The 24,243-nt window shown below is 43.2% G+C and overlaps 1 protein-coding gene across 5 annotated transcripts; it reads right to left on the bottom strand.

The window, feature by feature from the left end:
• Window positions 1-382: 382 nt before the first annotated feature.
• Window positions 383-22,268, bottom strand: pde7a (phosphodiesterase 7A). 5 transcript variants are annotated; one of them, XM_085418675.1, is made up of 13 exons: window positions 21,079-22,268; window positions 8,485-8,545; window positions 7,032-7,064; window positions 5,755-5,844; window positions 5,023-5,186; window positions 4,846-4,909; window positions 2,541-2,737; window positions 2,079-2,210; window positions 1,877-1,968; window positions 1,593-1,737; window positions 1,418-1,514; window positions 1,233-1,313; window positions 383-1,130 (listed from the first exon to the last, which is right to left on the bottom strand). In XM_085418675.1, exons 1-13 carry the CDS (start codon window positions 21,214-21,216, stop codon window positions 856-858), a joined length of 1,569 nt encoding a protein of 522 aa, XP_085274801.1. In that variant the 5' UTR covers window positions 21,217-22,268; the 3' UTR covers window positions 383-855. The 5 variants fall into 5 exon arrangements, with proteins under 5 accessions (XP_085274801.1, XP_085274802.1, XP_085274803.1 ...); XM_085418676.1 differs by having other exon boundaries at window positions 5,755-5,841; XM_085418677.1 differs by lacking the exon at window positions 7,032-7,064.
• Between the last annotated feature and the right edge of the window lie 1,975 nt (window positions 22,269-24,243).

The following is a 24,243-nucleotide window of genomic DNA, read 5'->3' as shown; positions in this document are numbered from 1 at the left end:
CGCCGCTGTTATTCGGGAGTGCAGGAACACATGGTAGAACAGGTGGAGTCATTTATGGCATCTGGTGTGTCTGAATAAGGTTCTGCTCATGGCTTTGACAGGGGGTGGGGGGTGGGGGTAACAGTTCAAAATGAGTGGTTTCTTCACATCTGTGCTTTGAAGGCAAATGTGGGGCCGACGTGATTCGTTTCAGTTCGACGGAAAGATACAAAACAAACAAGACGCGTAAACAGTCTTCGTAGAGGCAGCAAAAGGACTGGGCTTGTCACATTTTTTTTTTTCTGTTGTTTTTTTTTTTACATGAGGAAGAATCTTCAATACCAATGCAACAACGGCATTACTCCAAAGTCTTTGAAAGGTCTGAACACTCCAGTTGTCTCAGTCAATACAGTTCAGATCATTCTTCAAATCTTTGTTTTCAAATGGCACTTAAAAAAAATACCAGAAAAAAGGTCTTCTTCAGTTCTTATACTGCTTTCCCCTTAAAGTTCACAAACTTCAAAAAAAAAAAAAAAAAAAAAAAGGTGGTGCGTTCAGTCAGTAATGCCAAAACTACAGAGGACAAATAAATAAAGCAAATAAAAAGAAAAAATACAGCAGTAGCCAAATGAGGTATCTATGTATTGCTCTATGCCAAAAAAAAGAGGAATTAAAATTAAATAAATTAAGTAAAATCAGTGGTTTATCAAGATGGGAGGCCAAAGCAACAAAACATAAACTAGGTGTTCGGAACGGGTGGGGCAGCGGCGTGGCCGCAAACCGCTGGGTGCCCCACCCGACCCCCTCAGTGTATTGTGAGGCCCTGAGGCCCCCAGGGGTCACGAGGTTGAGGTGAAATGGCACAGAAGGAGTGTGTCAGGATTCTCTGCTTCCCTGAGGTATTTCTTTGGAGCTGGTTCCTCCTGCGGTCGTAGCTGTGCTGCCGTCACTCGGCGCGGTGGCAGCGTCTCCTGTGTCTGCGCAGGCCGTGCTGGGCTCTGCCTCCTCGGAGACCGGAGCCGGCTCCTGCTGTAAGCCTCCCCAGCTGGCTTTGTTTAGCCCCATGTGACCCAGCATGGTCTGGGACAGACGTGTGTCACAGAAACGGGCCCACTCTGCAAACAGCGGCTCAGCCACATATGTCATAAAGCCTGAGGGAGGAGAAAGGGCGGCAGGTGCTGATTAGGACGAGTATTTGCATTACACGCAAGCCATTGATAACGGGGGAATAAAAACAGAGCCAAAATCCTTGCCTATTTGAATGTTGCCGACTGTGTTCATCTCTCTGTCGCAAAGTGGGCTGACTTCAAGTTTGTGCTTCTTCTCAATGTCTCCTGCAAGAGTGTAACAAAGACTTTAATAAACAAGAAGAAAGAAAGGACCTCCAATCTGGAGAAGAAAGAGCAAAACAAATAAGGGAAAAATATGGACAGATAACCTTGTTGGAAGAACTCCTCTGTCACTTTCTCACTCCACTGTTTGCTCAGCTCCCATGGTCTGCAGGGGTTACAGATATCTGCACACTTCAGGGCCATCTGCATTGGAAAAGCAAAGATAAATATGAACCTGCTGTTTGCTGAGATGCAGGAGCTTTTTTTTAAACCAACACTGACCTGCAGGACGAAATGACGATGGCTGGCGGTGCTCATGCACAGGTTCTCCTGGTCCAGGTGCAAGCGAAACCTGGACAGGTAGTCATTCTGCCTGCTGATGTCCGTGGCCAAGATTAAGGAACCCAAATCCCTCTCCATGTTCAGCCTGAGGTATTACAAAGCATGTTTGTTTAAGAAAACACATTTTAAAGCAAAGAGCAGTCTTATGAAAGAACTCCGTTTCTGCACAGCCTTGTAAGTGGCACAGTTTGAGTTCTCTTTGTGTTTCTCAGTGTCAGACTGACCTGTCCTCAGCAGGCAAATGGGAGAACAGCCCAGTCTCTCTGAGCAGACCCACTGCTGACTTCCAGTGGTGGTTTTCCAGAACTGAGGTATTCTAGGTGAGAAATTGTGTGTGCACGTTAATTTAATACATCGTACAACATCCTTCACTGAAGTCTTCTAATAAGTTAGGCAGGCTAAAGAGTGACTGCTTTGTTGCCTTACTCTATAGAGTGTGGCAAGATAGTGGTCAGTCTTGATGAGGAAAGGCTGGTTGACCCCAGGATGGTCCAGGTCATGGGTGGCAGCTGCTAAGAGTCCCAGTAAGATGTCTTTGGAGGTCAGAGACTTGGCAAGCTGCACAAAAAATAATGCAAGAAGGGTTTAAAATACAAGAATGCCTTCTCCGAAGAACTCTCAGCTCTGCAAATAGCATACTTTTATTCAAAATCTGTCTGTAAGAGCACTTATTTGGATGCATTATCAAACGCACATCTTAATGGTAGCATTCACTGGTTAGACTGAAAGAAGCTGATGAGGAAAGCCTGTACTGTGAGTTGAATACTGTTGAAGCAAGAAACCTTGGCTATGCAAGATTTTTTTTTAAGAAGACCTTGTTGTGGCTAGCAAAGGACTGGGTGAGAGTTAGCTACTTAAACCCAAAAGAGCTCAAGTGTTTTGTCTCACCATGGGCTCTCGCAGGTAGCAGTACATGGCCTGTGTGACATCTGCAGCATGGACAGCGTTGTGGTACGGGTTGTCACTGTGGTAGTCCTCCTGAACCATGACCAAAAACCTCCAGAGTTTGACCATGTCCAGCTGGAAGAGCTCCACCAGCCCATACTGGTTCAGCAGGTGGAAAGTCAGGGTGATCAGGCTGTTTCCTGAGCAAGAAATCAAATCAGAATGATCACTCTGCATTCATCCCTTAAGTTCACCTATAAAAGCTGCAACTGAATGCTGCTGAACTCAACAATAATCACTTCTATTGCCAGTCTTTTTTTATGGATGCATCCATCTTTCCTAATTCTGCCTCCACTACACCACCTCCTCCTTCTCGGTCTAATTTTTAATAGTTGTGATTCTCACCACTGCAATCCTTAACTCCTGCTTTTGAAGTTTAACTCGGGTCAAGTCAGAGACGGGTCAAGAACATGTCTTAAAGCTGTTTTGATGATTGGATTGAGGTTACCTCAATTATACAGTGCAGGATGTGCAATTATATACATGATAAGATTCCTTTTCATCCTCATTACGAGAGTCGCACTTAGTGGTTCAAAAATAAGAGAATGTAGAAAAAACGAATTACTTTTGTTTACCACTGACTTCCTGAACTCCACTGCTGCAGTCTGGCTTTCACACAGACCAGCTGCCCCCCCCCCCAAAAAAAAGGAGTATGATGAAAATACAAAGCACAATCTCTGAGGCTCCTTTCACACGTCAGCTTAAGAGAGTTGGAATATTTTCCCCCGTTATCCTTTCTCGCATGTCGTACACAGCAGGAAATTGTCTGCTTCAGACATGCTCTCACTACAGGAAGTACTCCTGGTGGTTTGAGCGAGGGATCTTACTGGACGCAGAGGGGAGGAGGCAGCGCACAATACGCCAGAGTATTAGCTGCGCTATTTGCACACTGGTGCAATCAGACATCACATGGACACTGTACTATGCAGCACGCAGATGAAAAGACCTGCTAATGGAGAAATGACTGACATTTCTCCCACGCACCACTGCCGAGTGCTGGAGTATGGACAGCGCACCAGTCTGTGAGGTTTAGAGAAATTTAGGGCTACAGTGCATGTGTGAAAACAGCTTATGGAAAAATATTCTTGAGGATTTTAGAGGTTACAGGAGTACACACAGAAAGGAGGAGGGGCTAATTCAGAAGAGTATGCACTTCTATCCTATTACACAGATAAATAAATATAGGGCCTCCACACCAATACACTTAAAATAATTTGAGTTTAGTTTAATACAAATCTAAATAATACAGCACTGTATATTCATTTTCTGTCAAGCCTGGGCTTTGCTTAGACATAAAACAGCTGATGTATATTTAAAGTAAAACAGTGACATAGCTGCAGAGCTAATCCTAAAACTGTGCCAGGTATCAGATAGATGGCACCAGCGCCAACACTTTAAATCTCAACCAGAGGTCAGGATTCACCAGTCAGTGTGCACGACAATCAGCCACAACATTAAAACCGCCGACAGGTGGAGTGAATATTGATCATTTTGTTACAACACCTTTAGTGCTCTCATTCATGCGGGTGTTACTTTGATAAATGCCACTCGTGAAACATTGTTTCAGAGTCAGAACACGCACACCTTTTCTTCTTTTTACTTGGTCCCTTTAAGGATAGCCACTGAGGATCATCTGCCTCCATCTTACTCTATCCATATCTATCCTCATGTGTCACACCAAACCTCTGCAGGTCCTCCTTCACTGCATCTGTGGTCTCAGTCTTTTCCTCCTGCCAGGTTGCTTCTTTTTCGTCCGACTGTCACAAAATCCTTTTTCAGTATATCCATCATCCCTTCTATTTGCATGTCCAAACAATCTCAGACTTCCCTCTCTAACTTTGTATCCAAACTGCTCAATCTGATCTGAAATCTGCCTCATTCCCAACAGAAGCATTTTCAGCTCTGCCACCTCCTGCTCGGTCTCCTGTCTTTTTGTCATCCACCTTCACTCTAGTTCTTGGCATCTAAAGTCACGCAAATTTTGTAATCAGACTGCAAGCGTGAGGCTCCATGTGGATGTAGAGTGGCCATTACATTGCAACAACAGCGCACGCGCGACATTGTGCCGTCTGTGTCCACAACAGAGTAAAATCTTCACTTTGCACGTCTTGTGTCCGTTCCCTGATGGCTGTTTTTGGGTCACAAGGTAGGAACTGTGGTTTTAACGTTGTGGCTGATTGATGTCAGTTAAGGCATCATGGCATTTAGAACAACGTCTCAGAAGTCCTACAGATTATATTTTACCTACCATTTGTCAACCTATCGAAGAGGAAAATGTCAAAATTCCAATTCCCGACTTTTTCCAGCATGCACTACGATAGAGAAAAGAGAGAGTTTTACGTGAGGTTTGGAAAAAATAAATTATAAAAAGAAAATGTGCACTTCTGTTTTATTGTGGTGCCAAATATTACAAATAGTCCCATACTCTAGCCTGTCCAGTGTAATCTTCATCGAGGATGTGGAGGGGTATCTGCTGGGGGACTCCTCGCAGCAGACGGGATGAATGCAGGTATCTCTGGAAGCTGAGCAGCCTGTGGACCCGCCTTTCAGGATCATAGCTGGCCGACGTGGAGCCGCAGCCCAGCCGTGCTGCGCACACAAACACACAGACGCACACGATATTTTACAAAGGATACAACATCTAAAACAGACGACAACGTTGGGGCATGTTCATTTCTAAACCTCGTTAGGCCCGGAGAATTACTTGGCTCGGACAAGCTTGGTGGGGATCTGACACCAACACAGCAATACACAAACAGTTGCTGCTGACACAGCCGCCCACTCATAAGCCTTTCGTCTGGGATCACACAGCAGACATGCTTTGTCAGTGGTCTCTCTCCCTCCCTCTCTCTCACACACGCACACACCCCACAAAAGGCACTGTGTCTGAGTAAACTGTCGCTGCAATCCAGAAACACGTCAGCGTGAGGTAGGATTAATCTTGGGTCAAAAATGTCAACAAGTACACTCAAACGTTTTCATTGAAAAATGAAAGTGGTGCTTTATCGTGCACCTGTAAGCCTCAAACAAGGTTTATAGTAAGGCACACCTCAGAGACAAGAACACAGGCGTCTTTCAGTCACGCAGGACAGGACTAGTCTGTGACTCCTACCGGGGAGGCTGGTTTTTTTAGTCAAGATGCTCAGGCTGTACTCACTGTGAAGCGTTCGGAAGTCGATGCACAGGTACGGGTGGGAGCTTCTACGTTCCGGTTCAAATCCAACCTGACTTCTCACTCTCACATCTCCTAGAAGAAATCAACACTTATTTCCTCAAGATTCATACAGCGTGAAAAGAAGTCCAGAAGTGCATCCAATTAGTAATCTTTTGGCGCTATATCCTGGAGTTTATCTTGCTTTAGTGACACAAAGATGGGCTTTACCACATGACAATGTAGTAAATCTTCTTTCATTTGGATTTTTAAGAAGCTGAAACTTACTCTGGTTTTCTGGCAACATCCAAAGACAGAGCAAATATTTATATCTTACTAGTTGCTATTTTTGCGATTTCTGTTATTATAAACTGTTATTTCTCCCCGTGTTTCTTGCTACCTGCCCTTTTTAGTAGCTTGTGCTTAAATTGCTTTAATGTCAAACACTTTTACTTCACTGTCATAGCCTCATAGCACTGAATCCTAACAAAATAATCAACAAAATCTTTCAAATTTGCTTTTTTCTAGAAAACCTACAGAAAACCATTTATTATACCTCAGAGTGTTGACAGAAAACCTACCCCACCCCCTCCCCAATCATGTCTCAGCTTTTCTAAACAAGGAAATAATCCTTCTTATGTGAAGCTTTGGAACTAAATCATGACGTGTGACAGGACGCTGTGGTAAAACCCATCATCTCTGTACTCCCCAGCAAGCTAAAACAAGCAAGAGATTGTGGAAAATACTATTTGACCAAGACCCAGTGTGGACTATCCATGTGCGGGCACAGTCACACACAAGCACACACTCCCATGTTCCAGAAGAGGAAACTCAACGGACAGACAAGTCAAACAGCTGAGCATGCAATGCCATGTCTGCTCTACTATTAGTACTCCGAGCCACTGAGAAGGATCTATAGCCGATCTGTGACTGGTTTTAGTAGTCAGGCAGAGAAACAGAGACAGGCTCCAAACTCAGACCTAACAGACGGCGGCCGGCCTGCTTGCTTGCTTGCTTGTAGGCTGCAGTCGAGAGCAGTGAGAGCACAGTGAGGTGACAGGATGGTGCTATGACTGATGCAGCAAATGCTAGTGTGTTGTTCCAGGCAACACTGTATGTACAGCAAGACTCTATACTGCAGTATACTGATTAAAGGTGAGATGGTATGCTTCCAGCATAGCACTTAAATTGTGTCACGTGTGCATCAGTTTATCAACAACAACAACAACAAAAAAAAAAAAGCAGTCACACCAGTGTGTTCCCACAACCACCTTGTTACTTACTTGCAAACAGCTGTTTGAATACTACACAAGTTCCTATCAAAATACCAAAAACTAAGAATTACTATTCACGGCATAGCGGCGCTAAACATTACTTTGAAAAGCTATTCATGAATGTTTAGTTTCGATTGCACAATATGAATTCTGCAAAAATAAACAAAAAAACACCACAATTCATGCACTTTTAGGCAGTCGTCATATGCCCATATGTATGCACATCTGTCACATCTGCAGATGCAAACACACGTGCTCGGGCCCAGAGCGCGTCTGTCTGCGCGAGTTTGCGTGATTAGTGCGTTTTGAGTGTCAAAGGGTCCACGTCTCCCTATGGTGCATTAGTGCTGGAGCTCTGGGGTGAATGTAGGTCATGTCATTATAACTGATGAGGCAAAAGCTCTGAGTCCTGCTATTTGAAAGCACATCAGCATTAACTTGGCAGACTGAACCCAGGACCAGGCCAGCACCCGTCTGCATTAGCGTGCCTCTCCTTACACTTAATTTAATCTGAAAATCTACACACACAGATGCTTTATGCCTGTGACATATGAGACTGCCATCATACTTAGCTAAGTAAAATGATTAAAAAGCTAAAGCTCCTTCACTCAGCTCAATGAAATGCTGTTATTATGACTAGACTAGGCAGCAGTCGACTCATGATCGTGCTGGAAAGAAACAAAGTATGACAATAATATGTTGTTTTTGGTTTTTTTCACATTTTTTTTTTCACGCTGAACTGCGTCTAATACTGATAGCTCCCTGCCCGCTCACTACATTTCATAGCAGCAATCTAAAATATCCAAGAAGAATACAGACAGGATAACACTTCAAGCAATTCTACTCTTCTTCTTTGCTGCTACCTCCCAGCCAACAAGTATGATATGAGGTGCCAAAAGTTCCATGCAAAACAGCATCCTTGTTTAGTACACATACCTCAGGGGTATAACCAGCCTCTAATCGCACCATTATCCCCAGTAACCTTATTGATTACGGAGCTGAACTGGCTGCTTCCTAGATGCATTTGACTCCATCTGCCTGGCAGAGCTATGAACCTTCATCCTCACATCCATTTTCTAAGCTGCTTATCACTGAGTGCGAATGGACATGCACGAATGCACGCATATGTACACAAAAAAATAACCTCAGCCAAAGATGCTTTAGTTTATTTACAGTTAAAATAAAAACCGTATGCTCATCACATATCAGATTGAACTTTTAAGACTGAAGACTACCGATACACATGCATGCACGCACACACACACACACACACCCTGAACCCTATCGTGACTTAAAAGATTAAAAAAGGCCAGGGATTGAAAGGATTCTGGACATGCCCTTAAATGCGCATCTCAGTGCTTTTATTTTAGACGATCACAGAGAAGGTAAACCTTCCGAGGTCTCGAAGTAGTGTGACTGTGTCTCTACTGTGTGTATGTAGAAAGAGCAGGTTAACACTTACCTAGCATACGAATATACAGCGCTGTCTGGTCAGAGCTGTCGTAGGAGATGGCCCCTCGTCTCTGAGCAGGAGAAAAAAAAACAGAAGAAACGAAAAGAAAACATCAGCTATTGTTCAACCGATACAGTGCAACGCAATTACAAATACTGCCGAACAACAAAGAGGTCCCGCCTGTCCAAAACCATGTGTGAAATATAACAGTCCCTGATCACCAATAAAGACCAGTGGTGCTCGAAACATCACTTCTTTTTATTGGTTCAATAAATAATTGTAAACCTGAGCCCTGCAGCTGTTTTCTTACTATAACAATCACAGTGCAACAACAGGCGCACCCCAAAACACTTCTTCTGAAACATGTGCCTTATTATTTTTATTTTTTTTTACATTTTAATGCATATGCAGGACTTGATAAGAGGAGGGTGGTGTAATGCTTCTGCTGCAGGTTCTAATCTCCAGTGTGTACTCTGTATACTCTGGTGTTATACTGATAAACATGCTCTAGCACCGTGTCATCAGCCTGATTCGGCACTGCTATCAGGCATGTGAGAAACACATGTGCTATTTGGGGACACACGCACACACAGACACCAATAGTATTTTTTTGATGTGTGAGGTTCTTATGCAACTTAAAGATTTGCCTCAAAGCATAGTTTGAAAATGCAGAAGTATTAAAAGTATAGATATATTTTCTAAAGTTATTTATTCTGATGTCAGCACGTGAATGCACTTTGATTTAGTAAAAGTGACTATGGTGGAATTGACAGCTTGTACAGATGTGACGGACCAGCTTGCAACAAGTCAACTTATCAGCTTAAGAGTCTAAACTCAGAGCTTCTGGCAGCTGCTTCATAAAAGACTTTTTTTGCTTTGTCTTCTTAAAAGCAGTTACAGGAAGTGTTTAGTGGCCATCTGCTAACTGTTTATTCAATAAAGTCTGAGCTAAATCTAGATTTGGACATTTAATTTAGACTTTTTATTCCATGTCAGAGTGTGCCAAGGAAAAATAAAATGATGAAAAACCTTTTCAATGCAAGACAAAAGCAGAGGGAGCATTATGCGTAAATAACATTAAACAACACTCAGTCCTTTCTAAATAGTACCCCTGTGTTAGGATTCGGTCTATGCCTTCCATAATCCAAAAAGCACACTTTAAAGCAGTGGACTAAGACAGGCCACAACCAGACTTGCACTATGATGAATAAATCTTTAACGTGCATTGAACGACGCCCATTCGTTTACTTAACCGTCATTCAGTTCAGGATGGAGCCTATCCCAGCTGTCAACGAGCAAGCATTGTGATACACCCTGAACAGGTTGCCAGTCCATCACAAGAGGCAAACAACCAATCGCACCCACATTCACACCTACAGCCAGTTCAGAATCCCCAGTTAACCAAACGTGAGTATCTTAGGACTGTGGGAGGAAGCAGGAGGACTCGGGGGAGATCCCACACAAACACAGATACCCCTCCCCATAAAATAAAAAGCACATCAGGGAACTTTATTCATATTATTGTTCCTTGCACACAGAGACAGAGAAAGAGTTTCATGAAATTTACTGAAATGCAATTTAGTAGCAATTTCAAAAGCAAAATTAACTTCACTGCACAAAACTCTTCTGGAATATCACTTTTACTGCTTACTGTAACCCACGAACATGAAATACCACGTAAATGCTGTAACTTCCTGAAATACTTCTCTCAGTCAACACTGGGTTCAGCATCACATCCAAACAAATCACAATACCATTTCCTGTAAAGTAATGCACTTGACGCATCATGTTTTAAAATATGTAAATACTTCCTCAATATTCGTCAGCAGTGCAGCAAACGGCTTTGGTACGCGGGCTGCAGATACATTTTTAATGCATTGGGGAAAAAAGAAAAGAAGAATAAACCAGGAAATAAACCATTTAGGTTATTCAGGTTTCGAGAGAGGAAGCAAATGAGTTGAAGAAACATTGAAAAATGTTCCAGCAAACCCTGTTTACTTCTTTATCCATGCATCCATCCATTCATCTTAATTGCTTATACAACTTAGGGTTGCAGGAGGTCAGCAGTCTATCCCAGGGTACACTCTGGGCTGGGATAACAATCCATTAGAGGATAAAATTTTTACTTTTATTCTCTGCACAAAAAACAAAATCCAGTCCTAACTAGTATTCCAGTGCATGAAGGCAGCTGCGACAATAGTGTTACTTGCACAGCAGTAGCTGTAGCAGGCACGACTGCCGTAACTACATATTTGCTCTGTTGACAGACAGCTGCCCAAGGCTACAGTAAGGTGCTGGCTCACCTCTCTGTGCACTTTACACATCCTGGCCCCCCTCCAGGTCAACTCTTCACTCACCCTAATGGGGCTACCCTTGTCTAGAGTTACCCCTTTCACAGAGATCCTGCATAACTGGAAGATTACATCACTGATTGACTCGGTGCCAGACTTACAGCTCTCTACTAGGACAAACTGTTTTTAAAAGGAAGATGTTTTGGTCCACTGACAACCAACCTGTTCACTGTATACAACTCTAAAGAACAAAAGGGCCTTACTGGATCCTTAACCCTCCAGGTTAACACAGGGCACCCTTCACTCAAAGCACTCTAATGAAAAGAGAGCATATTTTTATATAAAGGAAAGTTATAGTAAAAATAGATTTAAAAAGGCAAAACTAGGAAGCTCTGTATTATGGTCCACAACTACAGAGTACAGCAATGGGCTTGATAAATATGTCTAATCTGTGGCCATTTAACGACAGCCGGCAGGTCACACCAAACACAAACGCATGCAAAAACACAAATGCTCTGGCTTGTACACTCATTACCTCATATAATTAGGATTACTGTGAATCTTTCACACACACAGATATACACCTAACAATGTCTGTACTCTAAGCTCATGACAGCCACCAATCCAAAGCTAATATTTTACTGCCTAGCAAACAGCTTGACTCAGGGTGGGTAATGTGCAAAGCTGTATTTTAGTGTCAACAGGCCTCTGTGTTTACACATGGTGCAGTGTTTAGTGTGAGCATTATAGATTGTGGGTATGTTATCCACGGAGCTTGTGTGTGTGTGTGTGTGTGTGTGTGTGTGTGTGTGTGTGTGTGTGTGTAAGATGGGGGTTGGAATAGGCTGCAACACGTGTGGGAACTGTATAATGCTGGCTAAGAGTGGGTATGAAGAGTGACCAGCCCTGCTAACACAGCTAGCACCAACAAAACCTTTTGCCTGACCACACACACACACACACACACACACACACACACACACACACACACACACACACACACACACGTCCAGCAGCCAGTTGGCACTTACTGCCATGACCTCCCTTGTACAACAAGTTGGCAAGAGCTGCACTTTGTGTATATCACATTCTCACTGTGAACAGAAGGGAAAGTCAAATTTTACCCTTGAAATGGCCAGCCCACAACACACCCACACACAGAGACACACACACCCTCACATACCCTTGACACGCCTTGCTGCACCAACACACAAAGCCAGACAACCATGGGCCTGTCATGGTCCAACAAGAAGTTAAGTCACTTTTTTAAGCTTTGCGCTTCTGGCATTTATGCTTCACAGCTGTGACTGAGATACGAAGACAGATGCAAGATATCAACTGAAGAACTTGAGCTAAATGTCACATGCACACTTAATTTATTAAACTACTATTAGATTACTATGACCTGGATGACTGAGAACCTACACAGATTTATTAAAGTTTAAAGAACAGTGTTTATTCACTTTAATTAACTACAAAATTGAAATTACAACATATAAAAAGACATCCAGCACTGAGCTTCTTTTTTTTTTTTTAATTGGTAATTAAAGTTTTGTTTTATTTCTTACGGTAGTTTGAGGGTTTTTTAGGGCTTTAGAGACTGAAAAAGCATTAGTGCACATTATGCAAACTACAGTGGGGCAAAAAAGTATTTAGTCAGCCACCGATTGTGCAAGTTCCCCCACTTAAAATGATGACAGAGGTCAGTAATTTGCACCAGAGGTACACTTCAACTGTGAGAGACAGAATGTGAAAAAAAAATCCATGAATTCACATGGTAGGATTTGTAAAGAATTTATTCGTAAATTAGGGTGGAAAATAAGTATTTGGTCACCTCAAACAAGGAAAATCTCTGGCTCTCACAGACCTGTAACGTCTTCTGTAAGAAGCTTTTCTGTCCCCCACTCGTTACCTGTATGAATGGCACCTGTTTGAACTCATCATCTGTATAAAAGACACCTGTCCACAGCCTCAAACAGTCAGACTCCAAACTCCGCCATGGCCAAGACCAAAGAGCTTTCGAAGGACACCAGGAAAAGTATTGTAGACCTGCATCAGACTGGGAAGAGTGAATCTACAATAGGCAAGCAGCTTGGTGTGAAAAAAATCAACTGTGGGAGCAATCATCAGAAAATGGAAGACATACAAGACCACTGATAATCTCCCTCGATCTGGGGCTCCACGCAAGATCTCATCCCGTGGGGTCAAAATGATCATGAGAACGGTGAGCAAAGATCCCAGAACCACACGGGGGGACCTGGTGAATGACCTGCAGAGAGCTGGGACCAAAGTAACAAAGGTCACCATCAGTAACACACTACAACGGCAGGGAATCAAATCCCGCAGTGCCAGACGTGTTCCGCTGCTGAAGCCAGTGCATGTCCAGGTCCGTCTGAAGTTTGCCAGAGAGCACATGGATGACACAGCAGAGGATTGGGAGAATGTCATGTGGTCAGATGAAACCAAAGTAGAACTTTTTGGTATAAACTCAACTCGTCGTGTTTGGAGGAAGAAGAATACTGAGTTGCATCCCAAGAACACCATACCTACTGTGAAGCATGGGGGTGGAAACATCATGCTATGGGGCTGTTTTTCTGCCAAGGGGACAGGACGACTGATCCGTGTTAAGGACAGAATGAATGGGGCCATGTATCGTGAGATTTTGAGCCAAAACCTCCTTCCATCAGTGAGAACTTTGAAGATGAAACGAGGCTGGGTCTTCCAACATGACAATGATCCAAAACACACCGCCCGGGCAACAAAGGAGTGGCTCCGTAAGAAGCATTTGAAAGTCCTGGAGTGGCCTAGCCAGTCTCCAGACCTCAACCCCATAGAAAATCTGTGGCGGGAGTTGAAAGTCCGTGTTGCTCGGCGACAGCCCCAAAACATCACTGCTCTCGAGAAGATCTGCATGGAGGAATGGGCCAAAATACCAGCTACTGTGTGTGCAAACCTGGTAAAGACCTATGGTAAACGTTTGACCTCTGTTATTGCCAACAAAGGTTATGTTACAAAGTATTGAGTTGTATTTTTGTTATTGACCAAATACTTATTTTCCACCCTGATTTACGAATAAATTCTTTACAAATCCTACCATGTGGATTCATGGATTTTTTTTTTCACATTCTGTCTCTCACAGTTGAAGTGTACCTCTGGTGCAAATTACTGACCTCTGACATCATTTTAGGTGGGGGAACTTGCACAATCGGTGGCTGACTAAATACTTTTTTGCCCCACTGTATATGGTGCACACAAGAAAAACAAGAGGTCTTGATTTTCTTGCACGTAACAATACAAGCCTTAGAGTGGCAGGTAGATACTAGTGAATGCCCTTTTTCATGTCATGACCAAAACTTGCTTGATTTGTTTCCCAATGACTTTAATACAGTTAAAGTTACTCCAAGCTGCTTCGAGCTGTCCTCCAAGAAACTGCAGCTTTACAAACTCTGACTTCACTCTGGAGCAGTGCCAGTTTGCATTTGACCAACAGCCTCAGGGATGAAACAAGGCAGAGCCCAGATTAAAATTTCTTGCAAGTTTCTGTTCCTCTTTAGCATTTTCTTTAAACATTAGGTTAAAGCAAAACAGGGGTGTGATGGGTGAAACGTGACTCACTGGGCTGGAAAGCCATGAAGTCACCATCCAGCCATTTCTGGTGTGTTCAAGATAGTTTTACACAACACTTTTGTACTCTCTCCTGATCACCCCGAGCATTATAGCTACCAAAAACCAGAGATACGTGTGTACAGGATATGCTAATCTTGCCATCTAGATTTTCTAATAACTTGTAATAACTGCAAATGGAGTGAGTAAACACAGTGTGAAGTTGTTAGCTTTGCATAAGGAGGCAAAATGAGGACAGTTACAAGTCCAGATGGCATGTGAGTGAGCAAACATTTACGTTAACAAATCACCACACAAACAACAGGGCTGGCCACATCTTCGGTATATAGACATCTAGTTTAAAGACTAGCTGGCACATGTCAATCACAGAGCCCCTATGAAACAAAACAAATCATTATATTTTAACAGCAAAAAATGAACCCCCTTCTACCCAGTTCCCACTTGCTGTTAAAGAACCTGTAAGTAATGACAGTTGCTCAGGTCCCCAGGCTACTCTTGCCCAAAAACACTGAGGAATGAGAACATGGAAAGTTACGCAAGTCTGCATGTCAAAAGGTAGATTTCATCAGCTAGTATCAGTATTTGGTATCAACGTGGCTGGTTGTTACAGAAGTACATATCACTTCGATCACTGGTCACTTCGTTAGGTTCACTTGCTCAACTACTCAGTAACATAAGTATCTCTTTAGCCAATCACATGGCAGCTACACAGTGCAATCAGGAATGCAGACATGGTTAAGATGACCTGGTGTAGTTCAAACTGAGAATCAGAATGGGGTAAAGGGTGATGTGAGTGACTTTGAACTAGGCTTTTTTTATTTTTTCATAAACTGCTGAATTACTGGGAATTTGGTGTAAACAACATGTAAGCATGGATGCGTCCCAGCTGACGTCAATGGTCCAAGCTGGTGGTGATGCTCTATAACGGTGTGGGGATATTTTCTTAGCACATGTTGGGCCTCAACTGAGAATTGTTTTTGCTGATCATGTCCATCCTGTTATGACCACAGCGTAGTGTTCTCGAACATGACAACAGGTTCACAACAGCCTCCACTGTCACCTGATCTCAATCAGATAGAGCACCTTTGGCATGTGGTGGAATGGGACATTCCACCACAGCGCCTCGCTGTATCAATGTGTCGAGCCAGCTTTAAAGGCAAAAAGGGTCTAGCCCAGTACTAGCAAGATGTAACTAATAAAGTGTCAGATGAGTATATATAGAGATATTTACCAGTTAAAAAACTAAGCAAAACAAAAGAGAAAATAAAGGAAAAACAAACTCTACAATGCCTTTTGCAGAAATATTTTCGGTAACTTTTAGGTCAATTTATCAATTTTTATACCAAAGGGATCGGTATCTCCACTCCATTCCATCAAAACACTAGCTGAGGGAATATTTTTCGGAAGAGTCATCCCTCCAGTGACTAAAGAGACTTGGGACATCGTAGCAAAGATGCACCAAAGCTGTTCTTGAGGCACATGTGAGCCTAACATCTTACTAACACGCATGTTGGTTTTTCCCTTTAATTTGCACCAAATCTTCTGAATTATACACTTTATTAAAACTTAAATGAGTAACAATGACTCATTCTGAAGGTTTTTTCAATTTACTTCAACATAGCTTTAAAAATTTAACAAAACTTCTATTGCTTTCAGTGCCTTTAAATGAGTTGCAGTCTGTTGGTTTTTGATTGTAGCAGTCTGACAACAAGCTAGCTTTAGTTCTGTTTGGCGTTTTAACCACTAGGCCTAACAGCGCAACCATTGTTCTCCCTGCAATTCCATCTAAGCTCGTTTACATACAGCTCTGTTTCTTATCTCGGCTTAGCGCCACTGCCTTGGGGCACAACACTCAGGTTTCTGAGGTCAGGACCTAATGTGAAAACTCCTCACTATGTGGCTGACCCCCAGGGCTTCGTTGTTTGTCATTTTCTCACCCGTATAGTTAAACAGACACAAACAAATATCAGAAAACATGCAGTATGATTAATGCATGCAGAATTAACCCAAAAACACTCATTTCAAAACACTCAGAAATTCAAAATCATTGCTCAAAAAGCACTTTCACCAGAGCACCGTGAAAGAGCAGATACAGATGCCTGATGCCCTTTCAATGGCACAATCGAATGAAATATTCTCACACTTCCTGATTTGAAACACAGGCCTAAAACTGGCTTTTACTAGGTTATAAAGATCTTAGAATTTGACTTAAACTGAGGACCTGCCTATTCCAGTAAGCAAGTCAGCTGGGGCCAAGCAAATGAGGAAGCCAGCAGTATTCCAATAAACTGACATATCAAAAAACAAAGCAGTGCACACATAAACCCTACACACACACACACACACACACACACACACACACACACATATATGTAAATGCTCGAGATAAAAAGCAGGTGGACGGGTTTTTCATAAACCAAAAGCTTCCTTCTGACTTATGGCCTCTTGCAGCGCTCTGCTGTGTGGGACGCCAAATTCCAGAAACTGAGTGCTAACCTATAAACAAAAGCAGATCTGGAGTGTGTGTGCGCATGTGCGTATAATATATATTTTAGCCACTACATACACTAAAACCCTGGATAGAGTCTACCTGCTGGAAGAGTGTTTTATGAGTACTGTGTCCACTGTTAGTTTTTGCAGCTGCAGTTAGTTTTTGCGAGACGCCCGCTGCTTTGGAGGAGAGGCCTGGGGTGAATTGGACTGATATCTTGGCCAGCAAATGATGACGAGTGTAGCAGTGAGCAGTGTTACAAGGCGGCCTGCCTGTCAAGCAGTCATATATCCACAATCAGTGATTTTTTATTGTTATTTAACTTTTAACTAGTCGCCAAGTGTGTCATAAATTCTTTTTTTTTTTTTTACACCGAGTGCTTAAAAGGGCCTTATATACACACATACTGTAAGTCTACGCTGCACAGGAATTTCATTCATCTCAAACATCATCCCCAGGCTCTAATTGCCTCTCGGGGCCAACTTCATGCCCCGTCCCTCCTTAGAGCCTTCTGAGGAAAACAAACGAAACCCAGGTCACCAACCAGCGCGATCTGTCTGAGGTTTGAAACCAGTAGCACTGAGAAATAGACTCCCTTCCTGTATAGGCTCATACGTCAATAAAGCCACAGTAAATAAGAATAAAAATCAAGCAGCGCTGATGTTGTGGCTGTCGAAGTGCGTAGCCACACTCTCGTGGCCGACAGCACTCGACGCTGCAGCACAAAAACAGATCAGTCACGTGATAAGAGGGGGCCCCTTGCAGAGACAGGGAGGCAAACAGAAAGGGTGAGGAGCGTGTATGGTTGAATGAAGACAGGGTGCAATATTTGGCTCCTCTTTATTAATCAGCGGGTTAATAAACACCCGCAATCCCCCGCCTTCTTATCGGCAAGCAGCACAGTGCATTCCAGCTCAACTGTGTGAATTCAGCGTGAAAAGTTTTGGCGGCGCAGGGGTTAAATGTTTTTGTGAAAGGTTGTGAAACACCAGGCTCAGAGTCTGAACGGCTCCTTCAGCATTCTTACCACATCCTGAAACGACGTCAATCTGATGGCACTGCACAGGAGGAAAAAAAAAAAAAAAACAAAAAAAACCTTATCGGTTCAGTTAAAATCAACAAAGTAACTCCCACAAAAAAAAAAAAAAAAAAAAAAAAAAAAAAAAAAAAGCACGGCACTGTATTCCCTTATCGACCTCTCCACAGAAACACCCACAGCAGCAATGAAACAAGCAGTGCCAGCCTCCACCCTTATGCACGGGCTTCTCATCATCATCATCATCATCTCCTCTTGTGCGTAAACATCTCAAATGAGGAGCCAATCTCGGGTCAGCAGCCACTACAGCACTGATGATATCTCTCACTGTGATATGACGAACTGATAGCAGATCAGTTCTCCCAGTCTAAAGCTGCGTTCCTCCCTTTATCACCAAAAATCATCGCACTGCTCAGGCTTCATCAATACTCCGTATTTGTTTATTGACCCCCTTTTATCTCTGCAGGATCTTTCTTTCTGAAAGTTTAAAGCCTTATCGCAACCGTGTGACCGTGCGTTACTGGCAGCAGCTCACGACAGCCAAACAAAAAGATGAGAAACTCTCGTTCCCACCCTGTGCATCATCTCTTAATATGAGATGTATGTAATAACACAAGTAACATACTGTCAAGCTGTGTGCAAATGCATTTGTGCTTTGTAGTTTAGATGAGAACCACATGACTCTTTGCAGCGTCCTCCTCTTGGTCCTTTCATTTTGCATCAACCTAATCTGACTTATTCGTGTCTTTGGTTCTCTCTTTTTCCAAGAGAAGCCAATGCGACGCCATATTCCAGGAAAATTCTAATTCATCTTTCACCCCACTTTTGGGATTTGATCAACTTACAACACCCATTGTGCTAAAGACAATGGAGGCATTGTAATGGATAAATGGGCCCCGTTTATTTAATGCCGTTGCTGTTTTCAACGCCTCTTCAACGGCATATTTACACCCAATCATAACAATTCCACAGTCACAGAGTGACATATTCTTCAGAGACTCCGACCCTACTCTTTCGTCCACTGTTTACGAGAGGAAATGTCTTCATCGGCGAGGGAAGGGGAGGGGTGCATCGGAGAAAGAAAAAGAGGGAGCTTGTGAGCGAGCGGAACAAGATAGCCAGAGAAAAGAAAAGGGACTGAGACTTCGACCATCTGTGAGCCTGGCAGCAAGCCAAACCACTGCCCACAGAGCTGAGGCCCATGCCTAACTGCCTCTTTCTGCAATGGTAGTCCAGCCCCGCTTCCACAAACAACAGGCCTGTGGAACCACACACAAAAACACAGCAGCCACCAAGGACAAATGCACCCTTATGGTCATAAATAGGGCCCAAAAAACAATATTTGTAGAAGTGTAATTGCTTGGTGACAAAGGCTGAGTGACACTGCCGTATGCAAGCAGGTTCACCAATTCTGCCGATGTTCACAAGGGATAAAGACAAATGACTACAACGTAGGCTGGTCTCAATGTTGTCTGCAGTGTTTGTAAGCCTTCTCCAGTCCAGTTTCATGGGAAATGATTTTAACACTAAACAGTGCACTTTTTATGACAAAGAAGCAAAGGCTGTGAAGGCAGACCGGCCGAACTGAGAGATCAACGTGAGCAGGAGACAGAACGGCTTCACGGATTCTGTTTGTACATAAAAGGAACAATGCAGCATTATACTTATATTGATTTCCTTATAAGGATTTAGGATTTCCCCCAAGGAATCCTCCTTTGGACTATGGTCCAGAAACCACCATTGTGCAAGGACAGTTTGAGGATGTTGAATTGGTTTTATGAAAAGCCTCCTGACTGACTCAGAGAGAGATGTTTGCACAGTGTGTTCAGAGAGTGTTATTGAGTGACCACATGGTCCAGCCAACTTATCCAAGATTGCATGATACTGGTCACCAAAGGACAAACACTAATGACCCAGTGAGAAAAAAAAAGAAAAAGAGTGCTGACAACAGGCCTATGAATCGGTCTTTGAAGGGGCTGCCTGTGAGGATGGATGTAGGCTCAAAGCAGAGACACACATGGGTGGATATGTGGAGCAGGGTCCTGTACAAAGAACTAATGGATGGCCCATTGAAGAGGACGCTCACGTAGTCATAGACAGTTGCTTAATGCTCAGTTAATGGGCTGAGAGGTGCCGTGCAACACCGTGGGAGTTTCTGTTCACAAGCAACTAGCAGGATGTGACCCCAACGGCACGAGAATACACCCCGCTGCTACTTTTGTCAAGAAACACTGAATCAATAGTAACGATGCTTCCCTTTTTAAAAGGAGCGACACCGTGGAGAAGGGACTTCATTGACTGGTGTTGTGAGCTGGCATCGCAGGCACATGCCTTGATTAAACTAGTGCGCTGGACAAAGGCCAAAGAGATGGTACCATTACCTCAGACACGTGCTCAAATGTGGTTCAGCGATTGGCTAATGTATTCAAAATGCACTGTGCTGCCTGCCAGTGTCTGTGTGTACATGGCAGTCAAGCAGAACATGACCCCTGCTGCCCCACACACACACACACACACACACACACACACACACACACACACACACACACACACACAGGCTGTTTTGAGAAGCAAGAGGAATAAACAAAGGTAGGCTCACCAGAGGGACATTTTCAAGAATTCAACACTCTGAGAAAGTAGGAAGTTCAAGCATGACTCAATGATTTAAGCTCTCCTCCCAGCATGTTAACATAAATAACTGTGTGGCACGTTCCCTCTGACTCCCAGGAGTGAGCTGGTACACCTCAGCATCATGGTTCTGAGGAAGGCTACAAAGTTTAAGCTGAAGAGGCCTTTATCAGGGGGAAACATACACAAATGTAAAGTTGGCTTTGGGTGATGACTTGGTGTGTGTCTTAGGCTCTTGAAGATAAGAATATACAGTATGCCTCTGGTGGAGAGCTCTCGCAGTGTGTGTGTGTGTGTGTGTGTGTGTGTGTGTGTGTGTGTGTGTGTGTGTGTGTGTGTGTGTGTGTGAGAGAAATGGGGCCTAAATATCCAGCAACCACCTGCAAGATTCCTGTGGATTATTTATATGGTTTCTGAAAATGATGTGGGTTTTAAGACGCATGTGCCCCCCCCTCCCCCAAAAAATAAATAAAAGTAAAATAAAATAATCGAGCCCACTGTGATCAGATGATAGGAAATGATACGTGTTTTACCTGTGACAGCTGTCTTGGATCAGGAGCCCCGAAGAGAGAAGAGCTGGAGCTGAAACTAATGGCTCCCCTTCGGCTGAGGACATGCTTGGGAACCGGCCTGTCTAGAGGCAAAACCGGCAGCTGATAACATACTTCCATTGAATAGTCAGGGCTGAATCCGGATCAAAAATATAGGAAAAAAAATGAAATATTTAATGGGAAAAAAGACAGCAGATGCAATGCGGAAAAAAGCAGATGAGTGATTAACTAGAAAATCTGCCGGGGCAAGAAATAAAAGAAAAAGAAAAAAAAATCTTTCACTATTGTGGAAACGATCTGATATCGAGCTGCAAAGTATTTCTGTTCATCATGAGCGACTTAAAACTTGTGCAGATCGCCTTCATTGATGCTGTGTCTCATCTACCTCCAGTTTTACCCCCTTTGGTGTCATTCTGTCAGATTTAAAAAATAATGATAACAGTAATAAATCATGCTGCTGTTGCATTTGCCTCTTTCCTTCTCATTTTACTCAAATCCGGGCCCACGGACGACGAGACCTTCTTGCCATTTTCTGGGTCTTTATGAAATTGCTTCCTCATTTTCAAAGCAGAAAAAACCGCCCGCTCGCTCGGCTTTCGTGGCGCTCGCAGATCCGCATATCACGTATCCCGGCGTGTAAACAAAAGGCACGACCACTTCCAAAAAATGTCATCAACATATCATGTTGTATGCTACGCCGGCGGACGAAGTGAGGCAGCTCCAGGATGTGAGAGCTCGTCGGTCGTTGGCCCGGAGGACGAGGAGGAGGTGGAGGAGAAGGAGGAAGGGGGGGAGGCTTTCTCTCATTCACACTTTATACCGCCGGCGAGATTTTATCAACACGTAGGGCTTCTCCGTCTTTTTATCTGGAGCTGCATGATGAAGGAGCAATTGTCTAAATTCGCCGCTGACCGTAAAGCACTAAGTGTCTGGCTCAGAGAGGGGAACCCCGATGCTCATTTCACTCACTGCGACTCCGCTGGGTGTAAAGGAAACGTAGCGACGCGCACTGCAAATCTGGCAACCCTCTCAAAAAATAATAATAATAAAAAACAAAAAAAATTAATACCCTACGCGGCGTTTTTTTTTTTCACTACGACTACCTACCTATCGTCCTACACATTAGCCTACTTTACGCTTTAAGAGCGCACACCACCTGCCAGAGATGGTGCTGTTGGAGCGAGCAGAGGGGAAAAAAACCGCCCTTGTTTTAGCTCGACCAATGGTGTGAAAGCAGCTGCTCCAAGCTACACGTCGATTGGACAGTGACGCTTAGACGGTATAGAAGGACAGCTATGATTAGCTGTGAGGCCAGGGCAATCCCAAGACCTATATGAGCAGTCGTTTGCAGACGGCGTGGACTTTCTCAAGGGTATTCCTCCACAACGGGGCTTGCCCTGCAGCGGTCGACATCATTGCCTGTGATTACCTTCCTCTCATGAGTCATACTACTCTGGAGCTGAGACTTACCGGGAGTTTAAAATGCAGCCTAAGAACAGCTGCAAAACCTTCATCTTTTGTTAAAGAGTGGCCATATATGAGTGCATGTGTTGACTGCGAGACAAAAGGAAATTCAGTACAAAAGGATGACTTTGAGTTGAGTGTTTTACTGTCCGCGTGCATTGTTTGGACCTTCCGTCTACCCCAGATATCTCTAACACACTTGGCAATTCATTATCTTTCACTATACAGTGTAGCTGCAATTACTCAAATCAACCCCTAAGTGAAAAATTACTACATTCACATTTTCACTCGAGGTTTCTCCGCCATGCCCGTGTGCTCGGGGACAATGGGTGTGCCATGGTAACAGCCAGGCCCAGTGCCAGTGTATGTATAATCCCCTCCATCCCCCATTTTCACGCTCCTGAATGGTCTGAATGCAGTTCCCCACAGCCGTACCCCCCACAAAGAGAGGTCCTGGCATCTTTTCCAGGCAACTAAGGCAACACTGCAAAAACACAACAACAAATGTGTCATAGACAGTAGCAGGAGACGACGGAGTACCAGAATACCTAACTCAAGCACAGCTATCCCATTATCTAAGGGTTGGGGTTTTATTTTCAGATCATTTCCTTTGTGTTTAACACTACTAAAGGAAACTATAGGGCTCAGTAGCAATACACAATAAGAGTTACTCTTAAATTTTATATATGTTCATCTAAAAGAGTCATCATACACCAGGGTACATTTGTGTTTTCCAGGGGATATGTCAAGATTAGAAAAGACTCACTATAGTGAAAGGCTGGCCTAAAAGTATCAGATATTCAGCATTCAATTAAATGGTAAAATATCTGTAGCTACTTGTTGGCTAAATGATAAAAGCAAGGGGATATCTTTTTTAATATAAATATGGAAATGGATTTTAAAAAGTTGAAAAAGACATCCATCTTATTAGCTGCGTATCCAGTTCAGTGGGTGGACTTGAGCCTATTTATTTATAGTTTATAGCTCATTTAAACAACAGAAGTTGTGCTCTAGAGGCAGGCACATTTAAATTCCAGGTCTCCAAAAACCCAGTTTCAAAACCCATCAAAAGCTGAAAGGTGTGTTTTTATTCTATTAAATGATTATTGTAGAATCGCAGGGATCATTAAAATGTGTTTAGAATTTGCAAACTTATGCTGACTCATGCCATAAATCTCGATACACTGCTCACCCCTACATACACTGCCTTTATATGTTAAAAGCATCAGTATCGGTATTGCTATTGGCAATACTGGCAATACAATATTTACTTAGTATCGGATGGATACTGCAGTATCCCCATACCGCTAGTATTCATGGTGGTACTGGAGCTGATCTGATAGTGCAGGTACCTCTGGGAAATAACACAAAAAAGGTAGGAAACACAAATGTGCTTGTTTTCAGAGGATTTGTTTGGAGGAATAAGAAAATAAGTGAAATTTCTATTTAAATATTCTGGGCTTTTGTTTTCAAAGCAAATTTGGCCTTTGCAAACCCAGGCAGATGATTAACAAAGTAATATTGTGAAGAGTTCATGGAACACCTCGTGGCTGAGAATACATTCACAAAAGTTTTTAATGTGACGTTTCACGTGTAAATGTCTAAAATAACACTCCTTGCTTTTTAAAAAAAATACCCGCCGCTGCAAACACTACAGAGATGGCCAGCCACAAATAGGCTGTA

The sequence above is a fragment of the Rhamphochromis longiceps genome, linkage group LG9 (assembly GCF_057381845.1).
Source record: "Rhamphochromis longiceps isolate RC_006_pf linkage group LG9, R_longiceps_female_GT1.1, whole genome shotgun sequence".
NCBI classification, from domain to species: domain Eukaryota; kingdom Metazoa; phylum Chordata; class Actinopteri; order Cichliformes; family Cichlidae; genus Rhamphochromis; species Rhamphochromis longiceps.
This window is presented reverse-complemented; position numbering and strand designations above follow the sequence as displayed.